The sequence below is a fragment of the Hemiscyllium ocellatum genome, chromosome 34, assembly GCF_020745735.1.
Source record: "Hemiscyllium ocellatum isolate sHemOce1 chromosome 34, sHemOce1.pat.X.cur, whole genome shotgun sequence".
Classification (NCBI taxonomy): domain Eukaryota; kingdom Metazoa; phylum Chordata; class Chondrichthyes; order Orectolobiformes; family Hemiscylliidae; genus Hemiscyllium; species Hemiscyllium ocellatum.
The window spans coordinates 10,162,589-10,177,473 of NC_083434.1; the positions used below are offsets into that span (position 1 = coordinate 10,162,589).

General features: G+C 40.3%; 1 protein-coding gene across 1 annotated transcript in view; it reads left to right on the plus strand.

Annotated features, from left to right (window-relative positions):
• LOC132832319 (stathmin domain-containing protein 1-like) overlaps nucleotides 1-13,384 on the plus strand; it is a 50,020-nt gene extending 36,636 nt beyond the window's left edge. Inside the window, exons 4-5 of the mRNA XM_060850231.1 lie at nucleotides 8,937-9,077; nucleotides 13,031-13,384. Of these exons, the coding sequence (XP_060706214.1) occupies nucleotides 8,937-9,077; nucleotides 13,031-13,363 (474 nt within the window). The 3' untranslated portion in view covers nucleotides 13,364-13,384. The remainder of the gene's footprint in view (nucleotides 1-8,936; nucleotides 9,078-13,030) is intronic.
• Nucleotides 13,385-14,885: the final 1,501 nt, after the last annotated feature.

A 14,885-nucleotide genomic window follows, 5' to 3' on the forward strand; every position in this document is an offset into this window, starting at 1 on the left:
TCAAACCACTCGGCTTTAAGCAAAACAGAATTTATTTAAACGCTACAATTGAAACACAAACAAAAGAAAGTGGGATTTAGAATAACTTAGCTACTGGAAAACTTTACTGATTCAATATTGCAACTTAACTAAGGAGCTGTTTCAATTCCCATACCATCCCATAAACACACCCCTTAGCAAAATTCAAACACAGGTTCTTACAAGCAGGAGAATTTCAGAGGGAAAAGTCAGTCAGGGATCATCTGCTGAAGCTTGGAATCTTTTTCTGCACTGCAGCAGCTTCTCTGCTACTAGTAAACCAAACTAGAAAAAAACCTGAACTGAGAGAACTGGCCCCTACCATTGTTAAACTAAGGTCTTTTCAGACATTTCAGGTCCTCTGCCTTTACAACCTCTCTTAAAAAAAACTCAAGGATAAAATAACCTTGTTAAATTGACAGCATCATCACACCTCTCCCCTTAAGAAAAAAGAACCATCAATATATAAAGATGGCTTCATTTTAAACCCCTTAAGTCTTACTTTGTTAATACGCTATAATATATGTATCTTAAATTGACTATAATCATGCAAACATGCACTGGTACATTCTATTTCAGTCTGTTTGCTCCTGCTACCAATCACCTCCATTTTTCATCCAAGACTCGACAATGCATCTGCATTTACACTTGCTTGTCCTGCCACGTATAATTTTCAAATTGCATGATTACAATAATAAGCTCCAGAGTCTGGAATTTTTGTCCTTCAATTTCTCCAAAACCTTTAATGGAATATGATCAGTATATATGATTGCCTCAGACACATTACTGGCAACATAAATGTTGTAAAGTCAACACCAAGTTTAGTCCCCTTCTCAATTGTCAAATATATTTCTGTGGACAAATGTTCAATTTCCTGGAGAAATATCCGATAGGTCTTTTTATCTTCAAGATGATGGTCGTCTTGTGAGAGTACAGCACTGACACACACATCACTTGCATTGATAGCCACCCTGAATGGATGTGTGTAATTAGGCGTGGCTAATACTGGAGCAGCCTTTTGACAGTCTGCCGTCCACTGAAATTTCCTGCAATTCCTCAGTAACTCAGTGAGTGGAGCAGCCCACATTACTAAAATTCAGTACATATTTCCAATAAAGCCCACTCAATCTCAGGAATCATAGTGCTGCTGTCTTTGTCGATGGTATGGGGAACACAAAACCTTTGTTTTCACATTCTGTCGGGCCATCTGTCCATGTCCAATAATATGACCCAGGAATGTGACTTGGGATTTGGTGAATTTACTCTGTCAGGTTTGTTACCAAGCCTTCTTCCCGAAGTCGATCAAATAATTCTGATAAATGCTGCCAGTATTCCTTCCATGTGTGACTAAAGATCACCAGGTCATCAATGTATATCACCAGGTCATCAATGTATACCACACAATTGGGTAATCCAGAAATTACTTTGTTAGTTAGTCTTTGAAATGTGTCTGGCCCATTTTTCATATCAAATGGCATGACTTTAAATTGATCCAGTCCATTTGATGTTATGAAAGACAGTGTCTCTGCTCTTTTGGATAAAGGTATCTGCCAGTATCCTCTGAGTAAGTCCAACTTAGAAATATAAGTTGGTTGTCCCACCTTCTCAATACAGTTTTCCAAATGTCGATTTGGATATGATTCAGACTTTGTAACTGCATTGACTTTGCGATAATCTATACATAACCATGGTGTACCATCTGGTTTTGGCACCATTACTATGGGTGAGCTCCAGTCACTTCAACTCACTTCAATTATGTTGCCTCGGAGCATATGTTCAATGTCTTTTTGAACCTGTGCCAAATTTAGAGGGTTAGGTCTATAAGGATGTTGCTTAATTGGAACAGCACTTCCTATATCTACATAATGCATAATTTGATTAGTACATCCCAGTTTATCTCTTTCAGGTCATTTCGATTTTCCTCTGGAAGGTCACTCAATAATTTATCCCAATTCTTGAAACCTTCATTATTGTCCAATTTTATTTGAGGAATGTCCAATTCAGAGTCCTCTGAACTTTGTTCTTCAATCTGCGTTGTAACCAGTAACATATTCTCCTCTTGCTTTCCTTCCTGATCAAAATACCTTTTGAGCATATTCACATGACGCACTCTGAGATTTATTTCTGTCTGGAGTCCTTATCAATTAATCCACCTCACCCAATCTCTTTTTGACTTGATAAGGTTCACTAAACCTCACTTTTAAAGGTTCACCTATCACTGGAAATAACACTAACTTTGTCTCCATTAGCAAAGTTGCAAATTTTTGATTTCTTGTCTGCTTCCTGTTTTATTGTATGCTCTGATATCTTTAAATGCTATCTAGCCAATTTCTCTGCTCTATTCAACCATTGCCTAAAATTTGACACATTGTCAAAATATGTGGTCTCTGAATTCCGACTCACCAATTTTTCATTAATCAATTTTAGTGGTCCTCTCACTTCATGCCCAAAAACTAATTCAAATGGGTTGATTTATTTGGTGCAGGTCTAATGGCAAAAAGTACAAATGGAATTCCTTTATCCCAATCATCTGGATAGTCTTGACTATAAGCCCTTAACATCATCTTTAACTTCTGATGCCATCTTTCTAGTGCTCCCTACAATTCTGGATGGAATGCAGTGGATTTGTATTGTTTTATTTCTAAGCTGTCCAGAACTTCCATGAATAATTTTGATGTAAAATCTGACCCTTGATCTGGTTGTATCTCTGTGGGAGTCCGTAGCGAAAAATTTGCGTAACTTTTCTACAATCCTTTAAGCTGTGATGTTGCATAATGGAATGGCCTCTGGAAATCTAGTAGGCGCATCCATTAATATTAACAAATACTGATTCCTACTTTTGTTTTAGGTAAGGATGCTACGCAATCAATTGAGACTTTGTAAAAGATTCCTCAAATGCAGGAATGGGTATTAAAGGTGTGGGTTTTATTACTGCCTGTGGTTTTCCAATAATGTGACATGCATGGCATATCTTTCAAAATTCAGCTACATCCTTATGCAATCCAAGCCAGTAAAAATGATTTTGTCTTTTAGCTTGAAACTTTTTTACCTCTAAATGACATCCTACAGGTTAATCATGTGGAATCCGCAAAAGCTCCTTTCTATAACCCACTGGTAATATAACTTGATGAACTTCCAGCCATTTCTCATCTGCCTGAATATGCGATGGTCTCCATTTCCTTAGTTAAAAATCACACAACGCCAGGCCATAGTCTAAAAGGTTTATTTGAAAGTACTCTGTTTCGGAGCACAGCTCCTTCATCAGGTAACTTTGGAGCAGAATCATAAGACATAGAATTTATAGCAAATGATCACAGTGTCATGCAACTGAAATGATATATTGAACAAAACTAGACTGCTGTTAAGTCTTTCATCTTTCGAACGGGTTGCAGGTTTCACTACATTAATATGTAAAACCCAGAAATTCTTTCAAGTCACATTCCCAAGATAACTTAAGGTTTTGTAAAAGAAGGTGACATCTCCACTCAGACAATGCATTAAAGGTGTGAGGTTAGAGTCTGTCTGTACCCCAATCTTGAGCCAGACTGGTTCTGTAGCTACCTGATGAAGGAGCAGTGCTCCAAAAGTTAGTACAGGTACTTCCAAATAAACCTGTTGGACTATAACCTGGTTTTTGTGTGATTTTTAACTTTGTCCACCCCAGTCCAACATCAGCACCTCTACATCATGGTTACCATCGAGTCCATTTTCTCAGCAAGACATCATTTTTACGATAGTAGAACTCAGAGATACACTCATTCTTCTTCCATGTATGCTTTTTGATATAATTGCTTCACTTTTTCATCTTTCAGTTGCGACTCAGTTAATTTCTGTGAGCTAAAAATATCCATTTTGTCCTCCATTGTGTTCCTGTTTTGTCTCAACCATTTGATCAAACATGGTCTCTGATCATTCTACTTCAACTTCCTTATCTGAATTCTTTGACTTCTCTTCCTTATTCAACCAGTGTCTTTGTGACTTTGTTCCCACACAGTTAGGAAAAATCCCAGAATGTACTTCCTGTAATACCTCAATTGCCTGATTTTCCACTGGCTTTTCAACCACAGTAGGCAGCACTCCTACCCAGTACATCATTAGCAAGGACAAATTGTATTCCTAGAGCTGAGAGTCCTCCCAATACTTCTATCACACTTCTCTATTTTTCTCTGAACATTCTAACCTCACTTTATATAATTGACCACTTCTTGTCTCACCATGAAGTCCATGTACTAGCACTTTTTCTGGCAATAGTCCTCCACAACTCTCAACACGAAAGATTGACATGATCCCGTATCTCTTAATACTGTAACCTCTTTACCTGCTGCTCCTGGCATATGCAAGTAAACCTTATCTTTGCAAGTAAATGGGTTAAAAAGATCTGGCACTTCTTCCTTAGCCAACCTCCAACCAGGTTGTACATTCTAGTGCAGCATTTTTAGTCACCACTGTCTTTCCTTCAACAAAATTCACTGGCTTATTCTGTTTTCTTACACCTGTCTTCCCAGTGTGTTTCCTACCAATACTGTGATTTCATGTGACCCACTTTATTGCAGTCAAAACACTAGAGCTTTTTAACTTTTCTTTCCCCTTCATGGGTCTCCTTCTTATCCGGGGGTGAGTTATCTTTATGGTCTTCATTGAGATCTACATTTCCATTACCACGTGAGGATTCCTCTTTGCCCCATTTTCTATCCCTCATCGATTGAAATTGATGTTGGAAGCCAAACTTTGATTTTTGAACCAACTCATAATCATCGATCATTTCAACTGCTAATCTTGCTGTTTTAACTCTCTGCTGTTCCACATGGGTTCTCACTACCTCAGAGAATGATTTTTTTTTAACTCCTCCAAAATAATCATCTCTCGAAGAGCATTATATGTTTGATGTATTTTTAATGCCCTTATCCACCTATCAAAATTACTTTGTTTGATCCTTTCAAAGTCAATGTAGGTTTGACCAGGGTCCTTCCTTAGATTCCTGAAACGCTGTCTGTAGGCTCCTGGCACAAGCTCATATGCACCTCAGATGGCTTTTTTCACATCCTCATACTCCCCAGATACCTCCTCTGATAGTGATGCAAATACTTCACTAGCTCTACCTATAAGCTTTGTTTGGATCAACAAAACCCACATTCCAATTTGGGATTAGGGTTGTTGGACTCAAAGGTGGTGAGTGGTAGGTCATAGAGTCATAGCGATGTACAGCATGGAAACAGACTCTTCGGTCCAACCCGTCCATGCCGACCAGATATCCCACTTCATTTGTTTAGCCACCTTCTCAAATGAGATGAAAAAGGCATCTACATGCTTCTCATCAAATTTAGGCAATGCTTGGATATATTTAAGCAATCCCATCAGGTCTTTGGCTATGATAGGATTGCTCATCCTCACTAAGCCTATCTTTACCTTCACCTCCATCCTTTTTAAGCCAATTTTCCTGTCTATATTCATAAATCCTGCCAATTTATGAAGTTCAACTCTCTCTTTCACCTTTTCCTCTCTTTTTTCCCTTTTTCTTTTTGTCTTTCCTCTGCTTTAATCCATAATTCAAACTATTTCATTTCTTTTTCATATTCAAGCTGCCTCATCTGCAATTGAATCCTAGTTACTTCCAAAGATCCTGTGATGTTTCTGGCAAATTTAAATGATGAGCTATCGCGGTAATTATCTCTCCTTTTCTCACCAATGAAGGCAACTCCAACTCCAGCTTCTCTGCCAATTACAGCAGTTTTGCCATGCTCTCCTTTTGTAAAACCCCAAAGTCACTTCTTCCATCCCCAGAAAACTCTTAGTGAGTGAAAGAATCATTACTACACCAAGTACTGTTTCAACCAACCCAATTCAACACGTGGAACAAAAGGCGAGTCCCGAACTAGAGGGCATAGGTTCAGGGTGGGAGGGGAAAGATATAAAAGAGACCTAAAGAGCAACTTTTTCACGCAGAGGATGTATGGAATGAGCTGCCAGAGGATGTGGTGGAGGCTGGTACAATTGCAACATTTAAGAGGCATTTGGATAGGTATATGAATAGGAAGGATTTGGAGGGATATGGGCCAGGTGCTGGCAGGTGGGACTAGATTGGGTTGGGATAGCTGGTCGGCATGGACAGGTTGGACCGAAGAGTATATTTCCATGCTGTACATCACTATGACTCTATGACCTACCATTCACCGCCTTTGAGTCCAACAATCCTAATCCCAAATTGGAATTATCGAACAAATCCTGACAAAAGCCTCTAATCTGTTATGGACCAGGCCAGACCCCCTTCAAAATATTTTTAAAAGGTAGTCTACACCCTAACTTTTTCTTATTTTAAAGGCAGATGTGAAGTGGATATTCCAGGTGTGATGCAGCTGGTCAAACAACTCAGCTTTAAGCAAAACAGATTTTATTTAAACACTACAGCTGAAACAAACAAACGAAAGTTGGATTTAGAATAACTTAGCTATTGGAAAACTTAATTAACCCGACACAGCAACTTAACTAAGGAGCTGTTCCAATTCCCTGTAACATCCTATAAACACACCCCTTGGCAAAAGGTAAATTCAAACACAGGTTCTTACAGGCAGGAGAGCTTTCAGAGGGAAACGTCAGTCAAGGATCATCTGCTGAAGCATGGAACCTTTTTGCACTGCAGCAGCTTCTGTGACTGCTATAATGAAACCAAACAAGAAAAGACCTGAACTGGGAGGACCGGTCACTCCCCTGCCATTGTTAAACCAGGGTCTTTTGAGACATTTCAGTACTTTTGCTTTTATGACCTCTCTTAAAAAGAAGTGTCTTGCTAAAGTGACAGCATTGTCACACTCCTCAATGTTTGTCCTAATACCACCCAGCCAGCTGCTCCCAAATATCCCTGGACACTTAACCTTGACCAAAACGTAGTTGTCTCTGGGGTACGTGGAGTGGAACTGCTTCATCTCCTGAAACTTAGTCCAAAACTCTGGGTTATCATGTTGAGATCTCAAGCTGAACAGCTCTTTTAATGCTTTTTGCTAGAGTCAAAGGTATGTAGTTGATTTTCTACATATTAGTTACAAACTCCTCCTCTCCCTCGCCTACTCTCATGCCTCCACTTAAACTCCTTAACCTTAATTACCATTGATGTCAGAGGGGTTGGTTCCAAATTGGCTCTGATGGACAAACCCTTGTGTATGGAGAGGGTGTTCCCATATGCTAATTCACCTCCTGATCTAACATTCTTAATTCCGGGATCTGCCCATCATCATAGAACATAGAACATAGAAGGATACAGCGCAGTACAGGCCCTTCGGCCCTCGATGTTGCGCCGACCGAATCCTACCTAACCTATACTAGCCCAATAACTTCCAAATGCCTATCCAATGCCCGCTTAAATGACCATAAAGAAGGAGAGTTCACCACTGATACGGGCAGGGCATTCCATGAACTCACAACCCGCTGTGTGAAGAATCTACCCCTAACATCTGTCCTATACCTACCACCCCTTAATTTAAAGCTATGTCCCCTAGTAACACCAGACTCCATTAGCGGTAAAAGGTTCTTAGTATCTACCCTATCTAAACCCCTAATCATCTTATACACTTCTATCAGATCTCCCCTAAACCTTCTCTTCTCCAATGAGAACAGCCCCAAGTGCCTCAGCCTTTCCTCATAAGATTTTCCTACCATTCCAGGCAACATCCTGGTAAACCTCCTCTGCACTCGTTCTAAAGCTTCCACATCCTTCCTATAGTATGGCGACCAAAACTGCACACAATACTCCAGATGAGGCCTCACCAGAGTCTTATACAACTGCAACATGACCTCAGGACTCCGGAACTCAATTCCTCTGCCAATAAAGCCCAGTACACCATATGCCTTCCTCACAGCACTATTTACCTGGGTGGCAACTCATTTACCTGGGTGGCAACTATTTACCTGGGTGGCAACTATTTACCTGGGTGGCAACTATTTTACCTGGGTGAATCACTGAGTGTTTCTGTGACATTCTGAAGCTACTACATTTTAACATTAACCTTTCTACATAGATTAAGCTATGGAGATAATTTGATTATCTGACCGTTGAAGATTATATCTCTTTCTCTTTGATCACCCCACCTTTTTGTTTGTTCCACAGGAATTCCCTTTGGATTCCACCCATCCTTCTGTATCTTTCAAATCCTTTTTCCAGGGAATTCTGTTATGTGCTTTGTTATGTACCCTAACAGTTCTCAATCGGAATTTGTTACTTCTGCTTTTTTGCGCTCTCTGGTTGCTATTACTGTATATTATTCTGTTCGTCTGCTTTGCCCACCCAGTGCACACAGTAGAGACCTGTGCCCTAATCAACATTTTATACACTTCCACTATAGCATCTCTGTTCCTAAACTCCATGCCTTGACTAACATACTATGTATCATATGAATTCTTAACTACTTTATCTACCTGTCATGAGGAACTTTAAGGGGCCAGTGGAAATGCAAACCAAGGATCCTCTGCTCCTCAGTGTTTCCCAGGGACTTACCATTCATCATGTATTCCCTTGCCTTGTTTATCCTTCCCAAGTGCATCACCTCACACTTATCTGGATTGAATTCCATAAAATTATTTTAAATTGACTTGTTCAGAGATGTTGTGATACACTTTCAAGCTAGGTGGGACTTGAACCTGAGCCTTCTGACTCCAGAGGTAGCAACACAAGAGGCCATAACAATCCTCACTCAAAGTAGAACTGCCAAAGGAAGTGTTGCTGTAGGCCAGGATTTTCATGTTAACTTTGTTGTGAAAATTCTCACATGATATTCATGGAAACTGTTTGAATTAGGAAGAGTCCCATGATGTTAATATTACAGTTTTGAACTGTTTAACTCATTAGCATGTTGATTTCTTTTGACTGCTTTAACAACTCTTTAAAGTTCATTTTCAATGTCATTTCCTTTTGTTTATTGCCATGTTAGTTTGACATGAAGTCCCCTGAGGGAATTTTAAAGAAACCTCCACCAAGACTCGATAAACTAAAGAATGAAACAACTGTACAAAAGAGTGCGACAATAGAGGAGATAGAAAATAAAATGATAGCAGCAGAGGAAAGGAGGAAGGTATTGTATATTAGAATACAAAACAATTTCACTGTACCACTCTATTGTATGTGACCATCCTGCAGATTAATCTAATCAGACTTATGCTGATTTGTATTTAAAGTAAAATGACCATTTACAGTGTTCTAAATTTTCACAGATATAATTCAGGCCATTCTGCTGCTACACTGGTGTACTTTGTGCCTGGCTTATCCTTGGAAAGAGATCACAGCACATGTCCACCCACCAGAACCTTTTGTTGCCATGTGAAATATAGGTTCAGCTTTCCTGCCTTGTGCCAGCTCTGAGAACACAAAACTTAGATATGGGACAAACCCCTCCCTCCTCCCCCGGCACTCTTTCCCTGTAATGTGCTTCAAATATCTTTAAAGAAACATTGGCCTGGATTTTTCACGTGTCAGATAGTTGTTTCTGCAGTGTAGGTGAGGAATCCCCAATGTAATAGTCACTCAAGTGAATTGCATGTGAAGATGAAGATTCCACCTGGAATTCTCTGATATATCCATTTAAATTGAAGAGTTTGGCTGCTGTGAAGTCAATAATTCATCACTATTAAAAAAACTAACCCACCCCCCCCCCCCAACTTACCACATCATCCCAATTACACCCTCATCAGACCCTTCACAAACCCCAGATCATCCTGACCTGAAACCCACAACGGACCTAAAACACCCTGGACTGACATGACACCCTGCTGTACCCCAGGACCGAAAAAGTCCCACCTCATTTCCTGGACTTGAAACTTAACATCCCCGCTTTCCCCCAACGTGGGACCTAACACTATCTCCCTTTCCCCTATGGGAGCTAACAACACTCCATTCAATCCCTACCACCATTACCAACACCCCTCCCCAAGCCCCCCTGCTCCGCCAGACCCAATATCTCCCACCCATCCCAACTTACCACAAACGGTCCATCATTTACTCGGTCTCCCTTGCGACTTTGTGTCCCCATCCCCTACACACCTGGCAGCCCAATGTCCCAACACCCTAACTTCACACTTGCCTTACACACATGGCCTTTCCCAAGAGCTGTAAAACTGGCCAGCTGTGATGCTGGACTTTTAAATCACTTGACCACTGGTTGCCATGCTTTGCCTTCCCCTGTCAGAAAGGTGGAGCTCATACTTAACATAAATATAATGCAATCTGTGTGTGATTGCCACTCCTCAGAAAATCTGGCCAAATATTTTTCCACTAAATCAGTTTGACACCACATTTCCCACAATATCCAGACCCTTGTGAAGGTTTGTGAGTGCCTCATTTAATATTGTGGCATCAGGCCACCAGCAACCCAACTCATTCGCAGCTATGCGGCTGGTTGAAGAAAGAAATGTTTGTTAAGAGAGCCAGTTGGTTTGAAACCCAAATAGAAGACGTGAAAAAAACAATGTGCAAATCTATCATCTACTCATATCTGACCAATATCCTTTATCTGACCTGCTTTATCTTTGACCCGTGGAAATAACAATATGTGATTCATAAAGTGGGTACTAAAGTCCAAAGGCCGCATGGAATGATACTGGGTTTTCTAAATATCCTGCTGTAACTTTGTCAGGAGATTGGCAGCACGCTCAGACAAATGGCATAAAGTCTTCCCCTGTCAGAAAAATAGTCCTCACAAAACATTTTGACAATAAAGTAGAGAAGGATGCCATTTGGCCCGCTGAATCTTTGCCACCACTAAGGCAGCACTATCCATTTTTTTTTAAATGTGGACATTACAGGGGTAATTTTAAAATCTTGCTTCCAATGGAGAACTTGTCTTGCTTGAGAACATATAAATGAGAAATTAGGTGTACACCTTGAATTATTTTTTTGACATTCATGGGGAATACATGTACGACTTTGTCATAAACACTCCCAGGAGGTCAATGATAATTTAGCTTGTAAATTTATGCCTTATGTTAATCAGTCATTAATGGATGTTAATACAATTTGGGGATATGATTTTACCAGGAAACAGAGAAGAAGAATTGAAAATAAGTTAGTCGGGGGAGTTTTTTTTATATTAAACAGTATTTTGCATTAGTATTTACTGTGGAAAAGGACATGGAAGATATGGAATGTAGGGAAATAGATGGTGACATCTTGAAAAATGTTCATGTTACAGAAGAGGAAGTGCTGGATGTCTTGAAATGCACAAAAGTGGATAAAACCCCAGGACCTGATCAGGTGTACCCTAGAACTCTGTGGGAAGCTAGGGAAGTGATTGCTGGGCCCTTTGCTGAGATATTTGTATCATCGATAGTCAAAGATGAGCTGCCGGAAGACTGGAGGTTGGCTAACGTGGTGCCACTGTTTAAGAAAGGTGGTAAGGACAAGCCAGGGAACTATAAACCAGTGAGCCTGATCTCAGTGGTGGGCAAGTAGTTGGAGGAAATCCTGAGGGATAGGATGTACATGTATTTGGAAAGGCAAGGACTGATTCGGGATAAAATTCCTGATGAAGGGCTTATGCTCGAAACGTCGAATTCTCTATTCCTGAGATGCTGCCTAACCTGCTGTGCTTTGACCAGCAACACATTTGCAGCAGAACTGATTCGGGATAGTCAACATGGCTTTGTGCATGGGAAATGATGTCTCACAAACTTGATTGAGTTTTTTGAAGAAGTAACAAAGAGAATTGATGAGGGCAGAACTGTGGATGTGATCTCTATGGACTTCAGTAAGGCATTCGACAAGGTTCCTCATGGGAGACTGGTTAGCAAAGTTAGATCTCATGGGATACAGGGAGAACTAGCCATTTGGTACAGAACTGGCTCAAAGGTAGAAGACAGAGGGTGGTGGAGGAGGGTTGTTTTTCAGATTGGAGGCCTGTGACCAGTGGGGTGCCACAAGGATCGGTGCTGGGTCCTCTAGTTTTCATCATGTATATAAATAATTTGGGTGTAGGGCATAAGAAGCATAGTTAGTAGATGTAATTTTTTAAATGACACCAAAATTGGAGGTATAGTGGACACAGAAGAAGGTTACCTCAGATTACAACAGGATCTTGATCAGATGGGCCAATGGGCTGAGAAGTGGCAGATGGAGTTTAATTCCAATAAATGTGAGGTGCTGCATTTTGGGAAAGCAAATCTTAGCTGGACTTATACACTTAATTGTAAGGTCCTAGGGAGTGTTGTTGAACAAAGAGACCTTGGAGTGCAGGTTCATTGCTCCTTGAAAGTGGAGCTGCAGGTAGATAGAATAGTGAAGAAGGCGTTTGGTATGCTTTCTTTTATTGGTCAGAGTATTGAGTACAGGAGTTGGGAGGTCATGTTGCGGCTGTACAGGACACTGGTTAGGCCACTGTTGGAATATTGCATGCAATTCTGGTCTCCTTCCTATTGGAAAGATGTTGTGAAACTTGAAAGGGTTCAGAAAAGATTTACAAGGTTGTTGCTAGGGTTGGAGGATTTGAGCTATAGAGAGAGGTTGAATAGTCTGGGGCTGTTTTCCCTGGAGCGTCGGAGGCTGAGGGGTGACCTTATCAAGGTTTACAAAATCATGAGGGGCAAAGATAGGATAAATAGACAAAATCTTTTTCCTGGAGTAGAGGAGTCCAGAACTAGAGGGCATAGGTTTAGGGTGAGAGGGGAAAGATATAAAAGAGACCTAAGGGGCAACTTTATCACACAGAGAGTGGTATGTGTATCAAATGAGCTGCCAGAGGAAGTGGTGGAGGCTGGTACAACTGGAACATTTAAAAGGCAAATGGATGGGTATATGTTTAGGAAGGGTTTGGAGGGATATGGGCAGGTGCTGGCAGATGGGACTAGATTGGGTTGGGATATCTGGACCGAAGGGTCTGTTTCCATGCTGTACATCTCTATGACTCTATGATTCTACATTCCCTTGATTATGCTAAGTATGCACTTTAAAATCAATCGGTTAATTTTAATCTGGTTGAAGTAGGCGAGGTACAATTGGAAACTAATTGTTCAATATAATAGTAATGTTTATTTTTAGATGAAGGAAATCAAGTTGAAGGAAAGACTGAATAAGTTTAATACTTCACCGATGATAATGCAAGATGGAAGTACTAGGATACCTCCAGAACTTGACCAGGCAAAATTGGAGGAAGTTGTTGAGAAAATAAATACCAAACAGAAAGAAATCCACCAAGAAAAACAAGAGATCACAAAGGAAAAGGATGAAAACAGCGAGCTGGTTGACGAGACCGGATTAACCCAACAGGAGAGCAAGATTAATACAGGGGACTGTTGTGAGGTTGTAGAATTTGACAATGGACATTATTTGACAAGAAAAATAGCTGACGAAGTAATTGTGAACAAAATCTGAATCAATAATGCACATCATATATCAAACCTAATGACTTGCCTGTAATGGCTTAGTGAAAATTTTCACCTTTGTTGCATTGTCTTAAACTAAGAATTGCCAAAATGTATGAAACCATTGTGAAGAGGATTATTCTGTGTCAATAAAGGTTGTCCGTATTGATTTTGTTTCTTGCAGAAACTCCTGCTTTTTAAAAAATGTATATTTCACTTGTAAAAATATAATAAAGGTTGGCAAAGACCCATAAAAATCAGATGAAAGGTGGAAATGTTCCCACAGATTGCTGCGTTGAGTGACAGAATGTTAGTTTGAAGCTGTGATTTACAACATGTTAATTTCACTGATCTCAAAGGTGCCAATTGGAACATAGGTTAATTGATTAGAAATGAAAATGGTGGTTGAAGAGACTTTGAAGGGACAGTTATCATTTATCTCTGAGGTCTCGTCTAAGGCTAAGGTCTGGGAGCAGATGAATTTCCATTCCTCTGATCCAAGGATGGTGTGAAGTGTGTGAGGAATCAAGCAAAATAGAGCAAAGTAAGAAAAAACCTTTTAATTAATTTAGGCTCCTGAAATAGAAATGCAAAATGAGGACTAAGCCATTAGTTCTAACCCCTTAAGTCCAACCCACAAAGCATTCAGGTACAGATATGTGCTTTTAACTCAATTTACCTAGCTTAAATCCATATCCTTGGTATGCTTACCTACCAAAAATAACTTAAACACTTGCAAAGGCCTGGTAACATGGGACTGGATTGTATATCAAGGGTCCAGCCTCATCCAATGGCTCAACCCACCTCCAGACAGGGTCTTTTACACATCCATGCAATGCCTGAGAGCATTATTTCCACGTAGAGAATCTTCTATCAAGGAGAATGGCAATTTTCTAGTTTCAGCACTGCCACTTTGAGTGGTGGAGAGGTGAGGCATCCCAGAGCTTAGACTCCAGACAGCTGAAGATATGGGTGCAGTGTTGGGATGTATCACATATCAACAGCCATGAATACTCTGTCCCTTCATATCATCAAGTTTAGATAAAATTAGATTCCATACAGTGTGGAAACAGACCTTTCGGCCCAACAAGTCCACACCAACCCTCCGAGAAGCAACCCACTTTTAAAAATAGTAATAATTCTAGAATTTTTCTTTGATATTTCCTGTTACCATCATTCTGGGCTAAGGTCAAGGACTAATTTCCAAGACACCCAAACCCTGCTAGGGCACTGACCAAACTCCTCACCTCCATCACCACCATAGTTTCTAAGGCTAAGTTCAAGCCATAGAGTTGTAGTTATACAACATGGAAACAGACCCTTTGGTCCAACTCGTCCATGCCGACCAGATATCCGAAACTGATAGCCCCATTTGCCAGCATTTGGCCCAGATCCCTTTAAACCCTTCCTATTCAGACACTCATCAGATGCCTTTTAAATGTTGTAATTATATGTAGTTTCCTGAACAGTGCTTTCTTTCAAAACATATTGCATTACAAGCTTTTGTAAAGCAGGATCACACTATTGTTACA